This window comes from Stomoxys calcitrans, chromosome 1 (assembly GCF_963082655.1).
Source record: "Stomoxys calcitrans chromosome 1, idStoCalc2.1, whole genome shotgun sequence".
Classification (NCBI taxonomy): domain Eukaryota; kingdom Metazoa; phylum Arthropoda; class Insecta; order Diptera; family Muscidae; genus Stomoxys; species Stomoxys calcitrans.
The window spans coordinates 105,069,924-105,092,385 of NC_081552.1; the positions used below are offsets into that span (position 1 = coordinate 105,069,924).

The 22,462-nt window shown below is 37.7% G+C and overlaps 2 protein-coding genes across 3 annotated transcripts in view; one reads left to right on the plus strand and one right to left on the minus strand.

Annotated features, from left to right (window-relative positions):
- Positions 1-306: 306 nt before the first annotated feature.
- On the minus strand, positions 307-1,698 carry LOC131996716 (uncharacterized). Its single transcript, XM_059366512.1, has 2 exons — positions 811-1,698; positions 307-471 (listed from the first exon to the last, which is right to left on the minus strand). The coding sequence occupies exons 1-2, from the start codon at positions 1,696-1,698 to the stop codon at positions 307-309; spliced, it is 1,053 nt and encodes a 350-aa protein (XP_059222495.1).
- An 8,530-nt stretch (positions 1,699-10,228) lies between these two features.
- LOC106093455 (glypican-6) overlaps positions 10,229-22,462 on the plus strand; it is a 423,383-nt gene continuing 411,149 nt past the window's right edge. For both annotated transcript variants that reach the window (XM_059363259.1, XM_059363260.1), the window contains exon 1: positions 10,229-12,337. In XM_059363259.1, the coding sequence (XP_059219242.1) occupies positions 11,980-12,337 (358 nt within the window). In that variant the 5' untranslated portion in view covers positions 10,229-11,979. The remainder of the gene's footprint in view (positions 12,338-22,462) is intronic.

Consider the following 22,462-nt stretch of genomic DNA (forward strand, 5'->3'; position numbering starts at 1 on the left):
CGGCCTCTTTGACTCTGAGACCTGTAGCGTTTTTTGGGTTGTCGCTGTTGTTGACCAGCTGAGGCTGTGTGTTGACGTTGGCCAAGGCGTGATTTAGCTGGTTGTTTGCGTTGGGCCGGAGTTGATGTTGATTGTTGTCGTCGAGGCCGTGCTAAAGTTGGTGGTTTCTTTTGGGGTTGTTGTCTTGATGAGGTCGATTTGGTGGTGATGGTAGAGCTGCTGGAGTTGAAGGTGAGTTTTCGTGGGTGCAGCATGGTGTGATGCCGAAACCCACATTTTCGACAAGTATCTGCCGACTGGCAGTCATCAATTGTGTGGCTTTTCGCCAGACAATTTCGGCAGTAGTTGTGCTGTCGAACTACTACCCTCCTGTCCTCCACCGTCATCTGGATGAAAATTGGGCAGTATCTGAGGGCATGGCGTTTTTTTGCACAACACGCACTTGTAGAGGTTTTGGGCACTCATTTTGACCTGAAAGTAGACAGATGTTTATTGACTGTTGAGGTAAGCAAGAAATGAGAAAACAAATGAGAGTGAGATAGAGTATATAAACGGGTATGAAAAGTAAAGGAAATGGAAATGAGGGGAGAAGCAGACACACTTATGCGGTAATAATTTCCCCTATTGGGTTTGATCAAGTATGGGTAAGTGACATAGTTTAACGATTGGTCGAGTAATGACCCCGGATGCGATCTTCACATCCGCAATTCTGGTGTTCCTATCGGAACCGCTGTAGGTCTTAGACACTCTTCCCAGTCGCCAGTCACTAGGCGGTAGTAGATCGTCCATTACGACTACAAGATCACCGACCTTCACATTGGGAGAAGTGGTCTTCCATTTATAACGCTTCTGCAGCGTCCTCAGATACTCCTCTTTCCATCGTATAGCAAACTGGTGATGGATGGCCTTCAACTTCACCCACCTATTTACCACGGAGATATCCCCAGCCAAAGGCTCGGGAAATGACATTATCGGAGCGCCTTTCAAAAAATGTCCGGGAGTCAGCGCCGTGAGATCATTCGGATCCTCAGAGACGGCAGAGATGGGGCGAGAGTTCAGAACTCCTTCAATACGAGCAAGTAATGTGGCAAATTGCTCGAACGTGAATAAATGAGCGCCAGCCACTCTCCTGAAATGGTGCTTAAAACATTTCACGGCCGATTCCCAAAGCCCACCCATATGTGGAGCATGAGGGGGTATAAACTGCCACTCAAAGCCCTGTGTAGAGTACCTCTCAGCAATGTCGCTTGCTGCAACCTGAATGAAACTCCTAAACTCTCGTAGCATCTTTCGACTGGCACCCACGAAATTCCTGCCATTATCAGATACTACCTTACGAGGTAGGCCTCGCCTCCCAACGAATCGAGAAAAGGCGGCTTCAAATGCCGCCGTGGAGAGCTCGGAGCATGGCTCTAAATGCACAGCCTTTGTTGAGAAGCACACGAAAATGCTTACATAACCCTTTAAGAGAGGGGCTCTGCGAAGAGCTGAACTTTTGAGATCAAAGGGCCCTGCGAAATCTATGCCCGTCACGTGAAATGGTGGTGTTATTGTACATCTGTCAAGAGGGAGCGGAGCCATAATCTGGGAGCAAGGCTTCTTCTTGAAGATGATGCACGTTTTGCACTTGTGAATAATGCCCTTCACCCTTGGTCTGAGACGTGAGATGTGAAATTCTGTCTGAATCATACGACACATTAGGATGCATTCACCGTGGGCGAGAAATTCGTGCAAATGGAGCAAATAAAGGTGGCAAAGCCGAGAGTTCCCTGGAAGTATGATAGGAAATCTCTCGTTGTAGGGTAAAGAACAAGCCGCGAGTCGACCATTAACGCGTAGGACCTTGTCCCGATCCAGGAAGGGGTTCAGACATTGTAGTGAGCTTTTGTTGGAGAGTTCTTCAGAACTACTAACCTGCTTGTATTCGTCTGGGTACCACTTCATCTGGGCCAACATTATCAGACGGAATTTCGTGTTTCTTACCTCATCTTGGGTAAGAATTGGAGAGGAGTTACTAGTGGTCCCTCTAGATTCAGCAAGGCAGTTATAGTAGAATCTGAATATATAGGAGACTACCCTAAGTGCTCGGTGGTATGACGAGAATCTGAGCAGGATGTCTGAGTCTTCCACTGTCTCGTGCATAACCTGGATATTCATGCGCTTTCCCATTCCAGGGGATACCAAAGGGTTCCTGTTTGGCCATTCTGACGGTGGGTTCGTCAGCCAATTTGGGCCATGAAACCACAATGAAGGACCATGAGCACGACTGGGATTCCAATGTAGACGGAGCGGGGGTGAGTGATCGAGAGAGATGACGTCACAATCGGAATTCCCTCGATGGCTGATGATGAGTGGACTGTAATTTAGGCGGTTTACTAAGCTTATTATTCCTCACGCACAGAGGAATAATAAGTTAGAAAAAGAGGAGATAAACCCAAAAGAGACAAGTGGAAATAAAAAGATGGTAAGTGTTTCGGTTGCGAGATTACAAAGGTAAGGGTGTTATTAGGAGAGGAGAAAAAAGTGTGGATGCTCACCTTGCTGCGGTTGTGTAAGAAGTGAAGTTTTAAAAATTACAGAAAGGGCAAGTGAGCTGCAGTACTAAAAGGCTTATAACTAACAATTCACAATAGTCTTACAATCTAGTACGGATGGCAAAAAAAGGATCTCTTATACGCTAGACAATTCATATCAATTCACAATACAATTCAATAATTCATACAACTTATTCTACGATATGTTCTTAATTTTTAAGGGACAAATGCAAATTTGTCCAAAAGATTCTTCGTAAAATATATTGTTACAATTGGAGTTTATTAGTTTTATGGTTCCCTTAGTTAAATTTCCGTTATTTTAAATTTCAAATTGTAACCGTTTTCTCATTACGCCATCACACATTGTTTCTAGTATTCCCTAGAATTTCATTATTATTCTTTGTTGTTAATCTCTTACTCGTAATAATATCTGTTGTATTTCTTTTGTTTGGTTGCACCCCTAACTTAAATGTGCAATAGATGTAAGTGTATGTGTTTGCCGCTCAGCTTTAGCAGAGATCAAGACAGGACCTATCGCGAAGTTTCCAGATTGGGTATTCTCGAAACATCGATGTGGCCAGCAAAAGGTATATAACGCAGTGGCGTAACGCAACACGAGTCAGTCTTAGAACGCGTATTGTAAACGTATCAGCAAACAGAAGTTGTAAAGCAACTTGAAAGTAAAACGTAACAATATGAACCAGTTTGCGTTAATGGAGAATGTGGGCGAGGTATGAACCACGAGCTGTATGACGACGATAGCATAGTTACACGCATCAAAATACAACGGCTGCGTTGGCTAGGTCATGTTGTCAGAATGGATGAAGAAGCTCCAGCAAAGAAGTCTTTTGAAGGCAAAGGTGGTACACGCAAACCGGGAAGACCAAAATCACGATGGAAAGATCAAGTGGTGGGAGACACTTCGAAGCTTGGTGTCAGAGATTTTAGAATGAGCGCAGAAGATCGGGGCGCTTGGAACGCTATTCTACGTTCGGCTAGTGGAACAAATGTACTGTCATAGCCATATAAAGTAAGTATCCACTACAACGAACGGAACTCATAAAGCGAAGACAATTTTTATTTCTTTTTTTAGAAAATAAAAATTAAGAAGTAAAAATTTTAACGCAATATATTACATGTTCCATCAGCAATTTAATCCAATTAAATATTTTTTTTTTTTATTAATGCAAAAAATATCAACTATGTATTTTGTTTTATTAAATTGGCAAAAATGTTATTTGAGAGAAGGCACAACTTTCAAATAAATTACTTTATTGAGTTAAAAATTGTTTTAATTATATTTTTGAGGTTGTTATAAATCAAAATTACAAAATTGTTCATCAATAATACAAATTTGTTTATAGGTCCCATTTCAGCGAACTTTTTAATTGAATGCACAAATTTCTTAATTGAACCATATTTCTTATTTTTGAATAATATTCAGATCTGTCTGAATGCCACTCGTCGAACTGCGATGGGCTGCCTCCTCAGTTCTCTTGTGGGGCACCATCATCAGGAGATAAAGATCCTGCCCGGTTCAGTGACAATGAATAACAGCATCAGCTTAAATCAGTATAGGCCCTTAAGCATAGTACTGCCTTCACCTTTTCTGCCAAACAACTGTCTAAACGCATTGTTAAAGTTATAGCGAAACGAACACTTTCATCAATATTTTCCGCTTATTTTATATATGGAGTTTCAGCGCGAAAACCGAATATATTACTAACCTTTAGTCCGTTATTACAACGGCTGAGGCATAGAGTCACAGTCATCTTCTTCTACTTCGACAAAACCAAATATTGATATTGTCTTATTGGATAAACGCACGCATGTTACCAAACGGGTGCGATATCCTCCACTTAGGAACAAACGAAGAAAGTCCATGGGTGCCGCCGCTTCCACGCGTGGGGGAGACAAAACACAAAAGAATACAACTCACCCGTCTAACCAGCAGCAGAACGCCACCAAGGATGTCATCCAATTGGAATTGGCGTCAAATCGATGTCAATCGGAAATTTCGTCGTCCCAGCGGTTGCAGCACCACTGGCTATAAAAGCGATGGTGAAGAGCATTTAGGAGATCTTTCCTATAAATCAACAGTGTGCAGCAAAATCTTGACTGCCAAAAGTGGTTAGGTTTCTGATAATGGCTCATCATCGTTTCGCGACTGGAAACCCACAAAGAACTCCCATAATTCTGCCTACAACAGCGATCCGATTTGTAAAAGTCGTTACAGCACAAAAAGCTGTGCTTTTCGCAAATATTATGGATATCGAAGCGATTACAAGGAAAGTATACTGGAAAGTACTTCAAAACCATCACAGTTTCGCAGTAAACGCAGATCTTCAATTATGCCTAAGTGTATGGGATGCTCATGTTAATTTTCTTTTCTTTTAATATTGGTACTACGTTTTTTTGAGGGAAACACTTTCCATAATCGTTCTTTCATTGGTTTGACAAAGTTACCACATTTGATTTTTTGGGTTTCTTTGGCCAAATTGTTGCCATTTACTTATAAAAATTAATATGGCACCAATCTATTTATCAGCTGTTAACGTCCAAATGTACACACAAATGTGAGTGTGTGGACCGTTCTCAAATTCATATATGTGTTGTAATTTCAACCAAAACCCACTCCATTAAAATTTACTAGTAATGAAACAAAAACTATTTAAAAAGAAACGAATACAACTTTTTTTGTACATATAATTACACTTCGTAGTATTTTTAATGATATAAGTTAAATTGGCACAACTTTCCAAAAGCCTTTACCAGCATCTTCCACTTGTTTCAAAATAATGTTGTTGTAATTGCAAGACCAAAAGCAAAACTCTAGCTTTCACAGTCGTGATTACTTCGTACAGATTTATTGCAATAGCTTGCTATGAAAGGAACATTTTTTATTTATTTTAGAAGTGTATTTATTTATATTTATATACAAATTCTTTCTTTTCTATTCATTCACTTATAACTCCGAGTAACACTAACAAATGCTTGGTTAGTGTTACTCCGAGTAACACTAACAAATGCTTAGTTACAATTAGAAGTTTGGCGATCGCGTTTATTTTACATAAGAAAACGACTTGTTGCACAGCAACGGTGATTGTGGTCTACTTGGGCGTCGTGATATGCAAATTTGCCCTAGATGAAAAAACAAGTTATAGCGAAACGAACAATTTTCATCATTATTTTCAGCTTATTTTTTTATATCGAGTTTCACCGTGAAAACCGAATATAGTACCAACCTTTAAATAATAGAAAAACTGTTGATTGCTGCGTAATATTGCAACATCTTCAAAATTTTTCGCCTGATGTTTCCCCCTTCTTTTCGTTTACTTTAAAAGTATACGAGAAAATCAAATTTGTTTACAGGAGGTTTATCCCCACGATAAATTAATGTTCAGAATAAAAACGTAAGCATTACCATACAAGAATGGATTCATGTAAATCGTAACAGTTGTCAACAATGCCAAGCAAATGTCAAAACCAGTCACTTGATAATTTGCTTTCGAGCAAGAATTTTTTAAAAAACAATTGATATTATAAAATTATACATATATTAATATTTAAGATCCTTAGATGCCCACCAAGGTGTCTATGACAAAAATAGGGGGCCAAAAAAAGTCTAAAAGTAAAAATTGTTCGTTTGTGTCTCGAGTTTGTTGTTGATGCAGTCACGTGTCTGTTTGTGGAGGTGGTGATCATCGTCAAGCCGCCGGAACAAAATGGTTTTTTGTTATTTAAAGGCACCAAAAACACGCCTGTCATATCGAGAATTATTGGCACTTAGTATTTATGCAAGAGTCGGTGCCGTCCGGCTTCTCACTGAGGCATTTCACTCGATACCGCCGATTGTCCGCACTGAGGACTACACCATCTGATTCACTGCATTTAATGCTACATCTAATGCCCCTGGACATTGTGGCTAGACAAATTGTTGCGACCACTGGCGTGAGGCTATGGGAGCTTTCTCTATCTATCCTTGATACAATGTCCGATGTTCCAGGCACTGTGAATTACACCCTGCCTGAGCCGATTTTTGATAAAATGTACTGTACTCCTGATAGAGCCGATTGGAACTACGATATCCCTGGTAATAGAAGTTACATAGACTTCTACACGGATGGTTCTAGAGGTACTCTAAAGATCTAGAACTGGTCATATCAAAAGGTTACCCGACCACTGCAGTGTGTTACAAGCGGAGATCCTTGCATTTAAGGAAGTGGTGGAATGGCTAAGATATGTCATAACGACGATTGGCATAAATATCTTCTCAGGACCGCCCTCCATGTTGACAAACTGAAGGTTGCCAGCAACGGCTTTTGAAGAAGCTGTGAGGACATCGAAAAAGAAGAGACTATAGAACATTAGAAGGCATCTTTCTTCTTCGGTTCCTGTAGTATCACAATGGACGAAAACGTCTTAGTAAATCTGATGGCAGATTGCTATTTTTACCTAACACAGCCTCACCATGCCAATAATCCAGAGACGATTGATGAACTTATTACGAATATCAAACGCGAAACGCAGCGGTAGCGGCCAATATATAATCCAATATAATATTCATTTACAGGTAGTGTCAGTTGCCCAAAAACAAAATATTGAGTTCACTATCTGTCTGATTTTGTGTATGTTACTAGTTCGCGTAATTTTCCGTTGTTTTTTATTATCGTTCTTAACAAAACTACACACAAACAACCAAAACTCGTTGACAGATAGTGCAATTCGCGAGAAAAAATTGTGCTCAGCAGTTTGCGGTACACAACGTGGTAATTATGTCATGGTAGTGTCCGATTTATGCTTGAAAACTGTCGTGGTGGCCATGCAAAGAAATCGATTTCCATATATAATGGCATCGAACGTACTTTCACAGAAATGTAGAATTTCATGGATATCCACAATCGTTTTTGTATTATTTAAAAAAAAAACTTTTGTAGCGCCTTGTTTGGTTTCGTTGACAGCCATTTTTCTCGCAGTTGACTCCAAACTCTAAACCAAGCATGGGAGCTGCTTTTTGGCTATGTGTGTGAATAAAATTAATTTGTTGTGCACGAAATGAAATTGCAATGCGAGAATTGTTCAAAAATAGCTATTTAATTACACTTAAATTCAAATATGTTTTGCTTTTGTTATTACTTGTAACTTTACTGATTAAAGATTTTTTGATAAATAATGTTTTATAGTTTTGCTTGTTGGTAGGCAACCGTGTTTTTAAAATCACTACAATTTAATCGTAACAGTGTTTGCTGGCACATAATGCATTTCAATCCAGAAAAATAGTTGTCTGCGAAGAAACAAATTAATTTTTGATTCATTCATTGTTATGTGTTTATGTTGCCTGAGCTGCAATGAACAATGTTCGTAGTTTATTTCTATTTCTTCGCATGTAAAGAGGGCTAACATCCACCAAAAGAGCATAAGCTGCAGAGCGCAAATACTCAAAGGAGCACCTTTGCCCATGCCTTTTCTAAACCCATTCAATGAGTGAGCTTCATGTTGTTTTACAAGCATTTTAGTCTGTGTGTGTGTATTATAGTTAAGAGCCATAACATACACAAACAACGAAAAATGGCGCGAACTAGTTACATACACAAAATCAGAGTTGCACTAATAACCAAATATTTTGTTGTTGGGCAACTGCCACTACCGGTAAATGAATATATCTTGCTCTCATGCCGCTGGCGTCAACTTTTTTTGTTTCCCATATAAAATGTATATATGGGAATCAACACATCATATACCAACTGTAATTCCATGGCGAAACAATTAAAGGTGGTCTCATTTGTACAATAACCACAAATCATATGGTGGAATCCGCCATGTTGTCATCAAGCTGATCGACGTTTTGCCAACACACACAACGAAATTTGTGTGAGTGTGTGTATACGTGTGCGTAAATGAACAGAGAATATGCGAGAAAGAAGATAACAACAAAGAAAATGAAAACAATACCTGGCCGGCTGCTAACAGATGTTTGCGTGAGACCACATTTTAAAATCCGCCTTGCTGTAATTCGCTATTGACCATACTCGGCACAGGTATTGAAGGGCCTTTTGCAACTAACTGCACCAAATTTCACCAAAATCAGGTAAAAACCTTAAATCAGAAGATCGGTTTATGTGGCGGCTATGTTTAAATATATTCCGATATTGACCATATATAAATATGTAGGCCTATTGCAACACATTGTTCCAAATTTCAACAAATTCGGATAATAAATGCGGTTGTTATGGACACTAAATCGGCAGATCGGTCTATATGGAAGTTCCAAATCCAGAATAGTCCAATTTGTCCCATTTAAGAATTTTTTAAGAAAAAAATATGGATCTGTCCCAAAATTTAGCTGAATATCTGAGTTTTTGAAGGTTGTACCGTGATTACACAGATGGACACACAGGCGGACGGACAGACATGCGGACATCGTTAAATCGTCTTAGAATTTTACTGCGATCAAGAATATACATATTTTGTAGGGTCGGAAATGGATATTTTAATGTGTTGCAAACGGAATGATTTAATGAATATACCCCTATGGAAGTGAGTGTAAAATAAAATTTCGCTAAAAATCTACCAAAATCGAAATAGGCCGCCAATTCGACCAAACTCCTTAAAATTTAAAGTAGTTTAGGTTAGGTAAGAGTGGCAGTCCTTTACAGACTCACTTCGACAATTATAAGCCCATTGTGATACCACAGTAGCGACTGACCAAGGCTTTTGGAGGGAATCTAACCCACGACTGCACTGGTAATCCAAGCACGCTACCAACTCGGCTACTGGGGCGCCAAAAAACGGTAAAGCTGCAGCTAAGTAAAATTTTTCTCACCAAGTGCACTATCTATCAATGAGAGTATTCGTTGTGTGTGTGCATTACAGCTAAGAACCAAAACAAATTTGAAATAAGAATTGTACTGAATACTGTATTTGACGGATGGTGCACTCAATTTTTTGTTGTTGGGCAACTGCTCCCATGACTTAATTACCAGGTAGTGTTCCGTAAACAGCTGCGTACAAATTTTCTCGCGAAGTGCACTATCGGTCAACGAGTTTTGGTTGTGTGTGTGTATTATAGTTGAGAACCATAACACACAAACAATGAAAAATGGTGCGGACTAATAACATACTCAAAATTAGAGTTGCACTTATCATTGATTTTGACAGATAGTGCACTCAATATCAGTGATTAGTGCAACTCGGATTTTGAGTATATTACAAGTTCGCGTCATTTTTCGTTGTTTGTGTGTGTATAGTTTTTGACTATGATACACACACAACCAAAAAACGTTGACAGATAGTGCACTTCGCGAGAAAAAATTTTACTCAGCTGGTTACGGTACCCTACCTGGTAGTTATGTCATGACTGCTACTACCTTTTAAATATATCTTGCGTTTAGCCTCCCGACGTTGGTGTCATTGCTTAGCCGCTAAATAATTCCAACGCCGTTGTATTGTGTTTCAGTTCCTGTTGTTCCCATATGCGGGTTCCTTTTTCAAACAATCTTACGAAAGAGCATAATAACCGGTGATTCCGTTTTATTGTTTACTTCGCAAGCGGCGGCTTTTATACGTTCCATCTCTTTTCGTCAAACTCACAGACCATTGAAGAGAGCAAAAGGTGATGCTTGTTTCATACTCAATTTTGGTAGCGAATGGCAGGCAATTCTGCTACATTTTCTTTAATTTCAAATCATTTTTAAACAAAGTGGCGCAGGGAACAGACGCGTAACGTGTTTTTGAATTTTTTCGGGCGCTCGTCTTCCCGTGTCTTCGTTTAAAATTTTCCGTCTAGCGCGAAACATAAAGCTTATGTTTAAATAAATGAATTGAAAAGTTTGTTTTTCAATAACTAACAAAATATAGAGTGCTGGCGGTTTCGATTAGGGAAAGTGTATTTCATTTAATAGAATTTACGGTAATTTATTTTGGGTGCCCAATAAAAACAAGAATTCACTTCAAATGTGTGAAAATGAAAATTGTTTAACTCAAATGTTTGTTTGTTTAATCGCCAACTGATTTAATAAAAATATACAAAGGTATATGAAATTAGGAATGCTTGCAATTGATTTGAAATCGGATATGCCATCAAATAAAACCGCCTAACAAGTGCTTAACTAAAAATACAAAAACGCGACTAAGAAAGAAGCAGCAGTGATAATATACAACAACAACAATGAGGTAAAAATACTTGGAATTAGATAATGAAAAAGTAAATGATAAAAAATTATTAAGCAAATAGAGAACAGTAAACATTGAATCATAAAGTGAGAAGCAGCACCCCCCCCTCTTTATCACAACCAACGACTGCAATAGTTCTTGTTTCTTAGCAGTGACGAGCCAAAGTAGTGTTTTTTCTTTGGTGTAAACAAAACAACTGTAAATGTGCAATGTTTCAAAGTGTCGGGGTTTTTATAAATGTGTGAGTCCCTTATGAGAAGGGGAAAAGGTAATAAGAAAAATAGACGTTATAAAATAATTCGGTGTTTGTTTGTGTTTATCTCAGTCACCGCACTCGGTAGAGAAAATACCTTTATCAACCTCGCTTAAAAGTGTGCCTTTCCCTCCCTTCTTATGCCACCACTAACCGTTAACTGCTGGAGCAACACTAAAGCCCAAAATAGCAACTGTGGATAACCCCTTTCTGCTTTTCCTTTTTGTGAATCATCATCAACAAAGAACAAAAAGTGAGTGGGCAATCAATCCACCACCCAACTCACCTCGGCGGCAAAACTTTTCCATAGTTTTGTGGTGCGTTTGCTCTTTTATTATTGCCATCCACAAATTTTGTTTCAAACGTCTTGGTCGTTTTATTTTATTTTGCAACAACACACACTTGTTATTTAACCGCATTTATTTATGCCGGCACACAACATAAGCGAAGCAACCAGACTAACTCCTTAAATAAAAAAAAAACAACAAATACAATCGACGAAGACAACGGCAACGGGTAAAAACAACAACAATAGCAACTTCAGTACTCGCCAAAACTAACAACAACAACAAACCCGAGTTAAACTCATCCACAGTGCACTCACTATAAAAGGGCAACATATACCACAGCAACAACACGAAACAAAGAAATCAAGAGCACACACACACACACATACACAAAACAACCAACCGCCCCAAAGGCAATAACAACAGCAAAAACATTATCAACAATACACCGGCAATAAAGAGAACAACAGACACAATTGGAAATACAAAGTTAGAATTTTTGTTGTTACCAATTCGGAACGAAAAAGACTCGAACTCAAATTCAAAAACAAAGCCGAGTTCTGTCTCAATATCCCTCTTAAAAAATATAAAACAAATAAAATCAGTGAATGAAAAAGAGAGCAATCATCCAGAAATAAATACTTTTAAATAAAACAAAGCTATATTATTTCTAAAATTAAAATCGCCAATTATTTTTACCAGAACATTTGATTCGAAAAATAATTCCAACAACATGAGTTCCTTCGATTCCTCCCCATCGTCCTGCTCCATGGGTAAGAGAAAAAATTGCGCTTGGCTGTCCTCGTGTTTCTCGTCAACACAACAAAAACACTACTGCCTTTCTTTTGGAAATATCTACTGCCGTCCTTTGGTTTTTCTCGCCATTGCTCTTGTTTGTGGTCTATTAACCCATGCATCAGATGCTGCTTTGGATTTAAATGCAGCTCCACCACCGCCATTGGCAGCGGCATTAGCTTCACCCGGTGGCTCCTCGATTTTGGAGCAATTTAGCCCCAATTGTAGCGCCGTGTCGCACATCTTCACGAGTCGTGGCATTGACCCGGCCGAAATACCGCAGAAACCAAGTAACGGTAAGTTTTGATAATAAATTATGGCTTGGAATAAATTAAGTTAATTTATGACTATAAAAAGCTTACGGTATGTGTTTAATCTCATGTATAAAAAATATGCATATGTACAGGGTAGCTGACAGGATGTGTTACCAATTGAAAAAAAAGAGTAAATTTTTTTTGTATAAAAATTCTATATTCGATAAAATGTATATTCAAACGATAAAAATGTGAAAAAAGAAACAAAATGTAAAAAAACTTTAAAATCCAAACTAAGCACTTGACGTTCTAGTGGGATTTGGATACAACTCTGAAATTGGAATATTTGATCAGCTGGGCTTACCTTCTAATTGCAACAAAATGCCACTCTTTCCATTAAAGCGATGTAAGGGCGGGTCTAAATTTCGGTAGAAAAAAAGGTGGATCACAAAACAATGTAAAACTCTTCTACGAAACTTGTTCGAACTGAAATGGAATGCACGTGCTCGGCAGGCTACACATTTCGGGAGAAGTGGTCGGGGTTTTTGTTTCATTCCTGAATTCTGACCCATTACCAGCGTTACCATTGGAAATGTTGAAATAGTGGCAAAAAAAGTGTAATTTGTAAAAAAAACGTGGCTTTTTTTTGAAAAGTGGCACAAAGATGGCATTCTACTCGTTTTAAAAAAAAAAAAACAAAAAAAAGCTAGGTGTAATAAAAGCATACAATAAACCTTCTGCTTCTGGGTTATTTTGGGGAAGGGGTAGACCCACAGAAAATTGATCCCAAAAGTGGGTATCAATTGACATGGTCGGTAAATATGTCCGAGTTAAGGGTGTTTTGTGGAGTAGGTGGGCCCTAAAAACTATCAACATCGAGCTTCGCTGTCTTGAAGATCCAAGTTGTCTTGGTGAGCATATTCGTCCTATTTGGGGGTTGTTTTGGTGGTGGGACGTCGCCTAGGCAGTTGGACCCGAATGTTGATATCAAATACCTTTCATTTGGGCCCCATATTTCCATATTCGGCAACATATCATGTTTGGGGGAATGGGGCGGCCACTCAGTGACTTGACCCTGAAAATATATATCAGATTCCTATTCTACTCTAAAATACCTCTTGTTTGAACCCCATATTGCAATGGTCCGCTAAAACGCCCCATAGACACTTTTTCCCGAATATTGATATCAGATTCGTGCTTTACTCCCAAAGACCTTTCATTTGTCCCCCATATTGCTGTGGTCGTAAATTTGTCCTCTTTGGAGGATTTCTTGGGGAGGGGCGGCCACCCAAACACTTGACCCCACATTTGGATATCAGACTCGTATTCTACACTCAAATATCTAGCCCCATATTCCCATGGTCAGTAAATAAGTCCAGTTTAGGGGGTATTTTGGGGAAGGGGTGAACCCCCAGAAACGTGGTCCCACATTTGGATATCAGATTCGTATTCTACTCGCAAATACCTTTCAATTGAGTCCCATATTGCCATGGTCGGTAAATATGTCCGGTTTAAGGGTGTTTTGGGAGGTTGGGAGGAGGTGTCCCCCAAACACTTGGTTCAACAATAGGATATCAGATATGTTTTCTAATCTTAAACACCTTTCATTTGAGATCCATATTGTCGTGAATGGTCTATATATATATTTGGTAGGACTTGGGTGAGGGGCAGCTCCCTTCCAAAGTTTGGATACCTAATTTTTGTTCTTGATTTAGTATAAGAGAGCACACAACATTAAATCGCACCACTCATATCCGAGATCTGGCGTTTCTAAAAACTAGGGTAAGGGGGAGGGTCCGCCCCACCACTAGGTCATTATGCACCATCTGTGAAAATTTCAAAAAAATCCGTTCAGCCATTATTGAGTTTATAAGGAACATACAATACAATACATACAAACACAAATTGATTTTTATATATATGATTAATATTCAAATATGGGCCGATCTGGATTATTGGATATTTGGTTCAGGTTACGAGAAGCCTAATACAAGTCACAGTTTCAGCAGAATCGTGTTATAAAAGCGACTTTTATGTGTTTATGACCCAAAATCGGCAGATCGGTCCAAATGTCCGTGAAGATAAAGTTAACTTTAACCAGCAGAGACACAAATCCATTCTTCTAGCAGCGCTCTTTTACGAGCTTAGCAGAGTTATGCTAACAATTTAACAGAAAAGATCTAAAAATAAAATCAAGAAAAATAATAAAAAAACAAAATTCAGAAACAATTAAAAGAAGAGCACTAGCAGAACCACAAACATTTCGTATTTTGTAAAAAATTAAGTTATAACGTAAAAAAGTAAGGAAAGGCAAAAGTCGGACGGTGCCGACTTTATAACACCCTACACGTACCGTGTAAGTGGAAATTGGAAGCTATATTTTATTTTGAACCGAATTTAATGGACTTCGGAGGAGGTTTTCAGATGGGTTATAAACACTCCATATTAAATTTGGAGCAAATATGTTCAAAATTATAATGTGGCTCTATATGTGGAAATATGGCGTTATATATATATATATATACGGAAGCTATATCGTAATCTGATCATATTTCTATGAAATTCATCAGTTATATCGAGAGTGATAAAGAAAGTCCTTCCTGTCAAATATTGAGAGAATTGGTTGCCAAATGACCACGTTTTTGCAATTTTGCTCAAAATCGGACGAATATATATGAGAGCTATATCTGAATCTGAGCCGATTTTATCCAATCTAAATAGCACAAAATTTAAAGATGATTGGATGAAAATTTCGAACTGTACTTTGTTCACATGGACAGAAAGACATGGACAGAAAGACGGACATAGCTAAATCGAATCAGAAAGTGATTCTGAGTCGATCAGTATACTTATCAACGGGTCTATCTCTTTCTTCTTACTTAACTTTAATTGGATATGACAGAACATTTGTCCCATTAGCCGAACGTAGAATAGCGTTCCAAGCGCCTCGATCTTCTGCGCTTATTCTATAATCTCTGACACCAAGATTCGTGGTGTGTCTCCCACCTTCAAAAAACTTCTTTGCTGGAGCTTCTTCATCAATTCTGACAACATATCCTAGCCGACGCATCCATTCTATTTTGATACCGCTATCGTCGTCATACAGCTCGTGGTTCATACTACGCCTATATTCTCCATTAACGCAAACTAGTCCATGAATTTTACGAAGAATCTTTCTCTCAAACACTTCAACATACAACCATACAACAACACGGGTAGTATCAGTGTAATCTTCGTATAGTGTAATCTTCGTCTGTCGAGAGGTTTCCTTGTTTATAAACTGCTTACTTTGGATTAGTAGCATCTGTTTGCCAGTATAATTTTTCGCCTTTTTTCAACCAAACTTAGATATGGCTTGAAATACCTTTGAACGTATAGGGGTATCGAAAGCGACTTTGTAGTCAACAAATATATGGTAGGTATTGATTTGTCCTTCTCGGGTCTTTTCCATGATTTGGCGCGGTGTAAATATCTGGTCTAGGTTAGATTTACCAGGCCTAGGTCAAATTATCTCATGGACTTTAGGTTTTAATCTTTCACACAGTACGCTCGAGAGTATCTTGTATGCGATGGGAAAGATACTTATTCCTCTGTAGTTGGCATATTCCGTCTTGACTCTTTGTGTACGGGAAAAGTATGCTGAGGTTCCAATCAAAGGGGCCATTCTGTGAATTCTTACTTTAGCTTTAAATGCCAAATATCTCAAATACTGTTGTCTTTTTGGATATTCGGCTTTTGATTTAGACTGCAGGCATCGAGAGCTTCGTTCGCTATAAGTGAGTGCCTCGCATCCTCTTAGTTTTTGCACAGTGGGCCATTCTGTGAATTCTTACTTTAACTTTAAATGGCAAATATCTCAAATACTGTGGACTTTTTTTATATTATGTTTTGATTTAGATCCTAGGCATCGAGACATTCCTCTAAGTTTTTGCACAGTGGGCCATTCTGTTAATTCTAACTTTAACGTTAATTGTCAAATATCTCAAATATTGTGGCTTTTTGGATATTCTGCTTTTTCATTTAGAGAGCTTCCTTCGCTTAAAGTGGATACCGGTTTGGACTTATTAGTGTTGTTGCTCTGCCCGTTATGCATATTTTACGTTGTAACTTAATTTTTTACAAAATTCAAAATGGTTGTGGTTCTGTTAGTGCACTTTTTTTGTTTGTTTCTGAACTTTTTCATTATTTTTCTTGATTTTATTTTAAGATATTTTCTATTAAATTGTAAGCATATCTCTGATAAGCTTGTAATGGAGCGCTGCTAGAAGAAAGGATTTGTGTCTCTGCTAGTTAAAGTTAACTTTATCTTCACGGACATCGGTCGATATGGAAGCTATCTCAAAACATTGTTGGGGCAAGCTTGTTTTAGTAGTTTGGTTGCCTTCTGAATAATATTTCCTCAAAATGTTTGTAATTTTTGATTCATTTGTTTACAACAACAACGGCACGGCACCGGATGGCTGTGGGCACCACACAGGTTGGTACATTGAGGTCCGATCTGTGTGGTGTTCATTGCTGTCACGAGAAGCTTAGCTGTAAGCTACCGAGGCGTCCACAAGTTGCGGATAGTGGAATGCTCCATACGGAGTAGCTGCAACAGCAGTCGCGGACAATCCGCTGTATCGAGCGGAGAGTTTTAGTGAGAGGCCGGGCGGCTCCGGCTCTTGCACAAATACTGAGTGCCTATGATGCACGATATGACAAGGCGAGTTATTAGCGCCTTTAAATAACCAATGGCCACCTTGTTCCCGCGGCGAGCTTACTTACCTACAGGAGCTTGACGAGGATCGCCACCTCCACATGAAAATGTGGCTACAACAACAACAACAATTTCGTAGCCCTTAACAATTTATTGAACTCATAACGAGCATATAATTCTTTAGCGCCATATGAAGTTCAAAACTACTCACATGTATTTAGTTAATTTAAACTGGTGTTGAGGTTAAACATTTTTTGAGTTTAGGACACATTTGTCATATTTTTTCGAATTGGGCTTTAAAAACATAAACAAAATTGTATGTTTCAGCTATATAGGCTAATAATTAAAATTTCGAAAGAAAATCAGACTAATTCTAAGGGGAAAAATGATCCATTTTGCTTATTTGACGTTTAAGTTTATTCTATTATTTACAGTAAACGACTATTAATGCTGTTCTTTTTGTAATTAAAGTCAATTCGGCCAAAAAATTAATTGCATCAATGCATTACCTTGAATAAAGCAGAGTTAATTAAACTGGACTGGCAAATTAACATTGGAAAAGAAATGTTCGGTTTGGGGATGACACACTCAGAATGCTTATCGTAAATAAGGGTTGATTACATAATACACGTTAGTTCATGATCTGCGCTCATATTTAATTAAAAATTCGTAAGGGGTTAGAAAATTAACTTTGTACAAATAAAACTAATTTTTCATGAGTATACATAGATGAAACAGCTAAAAACTCAGGCGGAGTTAGTAATTTAACTTAAACTCATTTCTTTGGAATAAGCAATAAGTTTACCAAACATGAGTAGAAGCACATTATCGTTTACGATATCTTTTCTGAAACTTTTTACTGGATGAACTACTCAAAAAATTTGGAATTTTAGCTCAATATATGTATTTTTTGAGTTCACAATAACATGCTCGGAAAATAAGCATAATTTAATAACTGTTAGTTAGTGTTGAACTAAAATTGAATTTGTTGACTATTGCATTGTCAACCCCAAAAATATATTTTATTATTTCTTTGGGTTCCCCACCAACGCACGGAGTATTGTGGGACTTAATTTTAAAGTATGAAATATTTAATTAAATAATTATTTTGCTGGTACCAGACTCGAACTCGGCACCTTTGTATTGAGCAGCTGAATGACACGCTCAGAAAGCTTCCACAAAAGCTTCTTAAATTTTTTTTTGGCTAAATGTTATTTTAAGTTTTACTCACTTCCACTGTTGATAACATTGTGTCTATAAATAGAATATGTCAAGCCTAAACAAAACGGCATGACCATCTTTGATGGAAAAGTGTAAGAAAATGTGTTTCTTTTGTGTTGTTAGCAAATATCGAAAAAGAAAAATAGTCTAAGACTCAACTACTGGTGTTGTGGATGAATGCATAGAGCGTCTGCTTTGTAAACGGAAGGTTCTTGGTTCAACTCTCGGTTGCGACAAAACGTAAAGCTTTATTTAATTTATAATTGCAATGTTTCATACTAAATTTGTCTTCTTCAAAACAGCTGAGCAATTGATAGTGTGGGGGTGGGAGGCAGGCGGAACTAAATGGGTTTATGCTTTAAAGATGTGTTCGTCAATCTCCAATTGGATGGTTCGCAGAATTTGGAAATAGTGATTTATTTCAATTATTTTGCCTCTACGTTTCAATGCTCGTTAGTTCATATTTTACCTGTGGGAAGTTTAGTGTGAATTAATACTCTGTAAAAACAATATCGAAGCTGTTATGAAATTATTGAACTCGTAGCGAGCATATAATTCTTTAGAGTCATATGACGTTCAATATTTCCCAAATTTAGTTCACTTCAACTAGTGTTGAGGATAAAAACTGTTTCACTGTATTAAATTCTAAAATGTAAATATTTATTGGTGTAATTATTTCCATTCAGTTTTGGCTTAAAAAATATTGTATTAATCAAAGCCATATGGTCATGCATGAATAAAACCTTGAAATTATGTTAATTTAAGTAAAAACAACTTAATTTTTTCCATCAATAAAAATTGTAGGAATAAATATTTGGTTATTGGCTTTCAAATAAATTAAATTAGAGAAAAAACACATACGCATACATATATACATACATACAAAACAAATGAACTGGCATGAATGCCATGGATTTTACGATTTGCGTTTGATTCCTTGGTGGGATTTTTATGGGTTTTTTAACGTTTTGGTTTCTGTTTTCTTTTTTTTTCTTTTCTATTCATTGGAGCAGAACATAATTAAAAATTCGCACTATGCCACAGTGTGAAATAATGCCGCCGAGTGAGCTGATGATGGTTGGTTGACTTGCGTTGCGTTCGTGGTGGCTACTTTGTTTGGCCATTTGAATGTGATATATGCGTGATTAATCGATTAATCGCACAGTTACAATTCCAAACATGGCGGCAATTAATATCACCCATAAGACAATGAAACACACATTAATTAATTATTTTATGTGCTCTCTTGCCTGTCGGCAATGCTTTCTGTGTATTTGCTTCTCGTTTCGATCGTTTCTATTTAACGATATTTTGCCAAAGCAAAAACTAATAAATATTCTTTGAATCTACAAATCGGCATTTAACTTTTTATATGTTAATGACTTAACTGGCATTAGCTCTATCCGAATGTCTGAGTTGCCTGCCAGCCTGTCTGTCAACTGGTCTGTCGGAATGCTGGTGCCATGAATAAAATACCTGGGATAATCAAGTACATGCTTCAAACGATCGGTAGTCATCATTAGAAAACAGACAGCTACACATCAATAACGGACCGTAGTTATTGACAAACTCTTAAATTTATGTTAACACAACATTGATAATTTAATTAACTTAAAATTTGAATTTATGTACTATACTCAACTGAAATCACATTAAATTGTGGAGAAATGGGCGACTTTAGAGGAGCTTCGTTGAATGTCAATAGTATCTGAAAGTAAGCTGATGGTTTATTAATCAGAATTAGAGTTGAATTTTATCTTTCATCATATTGCGTATGAACTTGTTAATAGAAATGCTTAATAAGTGTTTTTGTGTAATGCTTAATCGAATGCTTTGAAACATAACCTACAATATTGCAATGGCGCTTTGGTCTAATGGATATCACTTCAAAAATCCTACTAACGCTACCATATATCCTGAAGCACTCAAAGAATAGAATATCAGTGCTGCAATTTTAGCTCTCTTTTATCGATTAACAGCCAAGTGGTATAGATTACAAATGAAGTGCCAAACTTATATACCACACAGATCCGAGTAGAACATGGAACTATAACCTCCTTGGAATGGAAACAGAATAGAGTACGAAAACTTCCATGAGTAAGGTTCTGAACTGGTTAACCATGTCTGTTTTGGGGTTATGCTTAAAAAAATTTGTTCCTTTTAGCTTTCGTGGTGCCGCAAGAGGTTGTCGTTGATATGAATTCGTCGGGACTTGTTAGGAAATTGTGGTTGAGTCAAAAATCTTTTGGGCGATAAAAAGTTTCGACTGGTCAGACCCTGATAAGGTATCACCACTTGAATTGCAAGCTGTGTTCGATAGACGGGCTCCTTGGCCGTGGGTGATGTACCCTGCTTGTATCAGCATGTCGTATGTCGAGGGATGGAGAGACACAAAGGTAATTTTCTATTTCAATTGTAGGAAAACCTTACCACACGAAGGCGAAATATTTTCGTCCTATTAGTCTGTCATCTTTTATGCTAAAGGCTCTAGGGAGGTTGACAGAAACATATCTTAGGGCAATGATTCCTGGAGATCGTCTGTCTCGTCAGCAGTATGCATATAGAGTCAAGTCTACTGAAACATCCCTTCACGACCTACTCTCAGCGAAATTTTTTATTCAAAATAGCAAAAATGTTTGCCAAAACAACAGTTTTTGTCTGCTGGAAATTGGAAAGCACTCATTACTGCTGTTTCTGCTGTTTTAACAAAAAGTTTCGACTACTATTTCACCTACCACAATCTGCCGTTTTAAATACAAAACTGCTAAATATTGAAGACATATTATTGTTGAACTGACAAAAAATTGTTTGCTTTTGTTTTATTTTATGCTATTATTTATGTTTACCTATTAAGCCGGCCATGTATATTGTTTATTTAAGGCCTTTACTCCAAAGGGAGGCGAGCTAATGGTCATGAGAGATTATGTTGGAAGAGCATATTTCAATTTGTTGAATATTACTGAAAACGAATTACCCGATCGACAGATTCCTTGTACACATGACATGCATCCATTGGTCGGTAGATAAAGTCGCTTGTCATTTTTATTGCTCTGTTAATGTACTCATAACTGTCGATGCTGCTTATAGCTATTTCCTATTACAAATTAATGTGGAATGTAAATTGGCCCTGGACTGTTCATCGGCAAATTTGCAAAACACCCACTGAGGTACACATTTTCATTAGACTACTGATCAGCATCTCACTCATGAAACTTCCTCAAATCTACCTTTTGACACATTTATTGTTTTATTGGACTACGCTGCATTGCTGCTGACACATAGTACATAACTCTTTTTGCATCATTCATGAAACTTCCTTAAATCTGCCTATTTCAATTCTGTTCCTATTTTTTTTGGCTACATACCACAACCAATGTCCGTGAAGATAAAGTTAACTTTAACTAGCAGAGACACAAACCCATTTAATTAGCAGCACATTGTTACGAGCTTAGCAGAGCTATGCTAACAATTTAACAGAAAAGATCTAGAAATAAAATCAAGAAAAATAATGAAAAAATTCATAAGAAACGACAACAAGAGCACTAAAAGGACCACAAACATTGCGAATTTTGTAAAAAACTATCTAACAAAGTAATAAATGCATAAGGAACAAATCTTCAACACCAAAAAGTCCAAAGCGAAAAGTAGAAAAACTAAGAGGGGTGCCGGGTACCCACTTATAGTGAAGGAAGCTCTTGATGCCTAGGATCTAAATCAAAAAGCAAAATATGCAAAAAGCCGCCAGTATTTGAGATAATTGGCATTTAAAGTTAAAGTTAGAATTAATAGAATGGCCCACTGTGCAAAATCTAAGAGGGGTGTCGGGTACCCACTTATAGTGAAGGAAGCTCTTGATGTCTAGGATCTAAATCAAAAACCAAAAGCAGCTCAGCCCAACGAGCTTTTTCGTATAAAAATATTAACCGCTTCGGGACTGGCGAAGAGCAGAATACGAAAAAGATGCTGAAACAATGCAGTGATCGGAGTTACCAAGAGGTGCAAGATTTCAAGATTTCTCAATCAAGATTTCTTATCGGTAGATCGGTATAAAGAGAACTATACCAAAATAAAGCCCATCTTTGAACTCTAGGCTGTAGAGAGATTTCAACAAACAGACGGGCCGACATGTATGCATACTTTGTAGGGTTAAAAATATATAATTTGATGTTTAAAAGTTGGAATAGCAAAATGACCACCTCTTGGGTAGTGGGTATAAAAACACACCGGTAGTAGATTTTGGTCGGATT

Coding starts and splice junctions, on each gene's coding strand:
- LOC131996716 (XM_059366512.1), bottom strand. CDS start 1,698: ATGTGTCGTATGATTCAGACAGAATTTCACATCTCACGTCTCAGACCA. Junction 472..810: donor CCACTTCTCCCAATGTGAAG/GTCGGTGATCTT, acceptor GTCTACTTTCAG/GTCAAAATGAGTGCCCAAAA.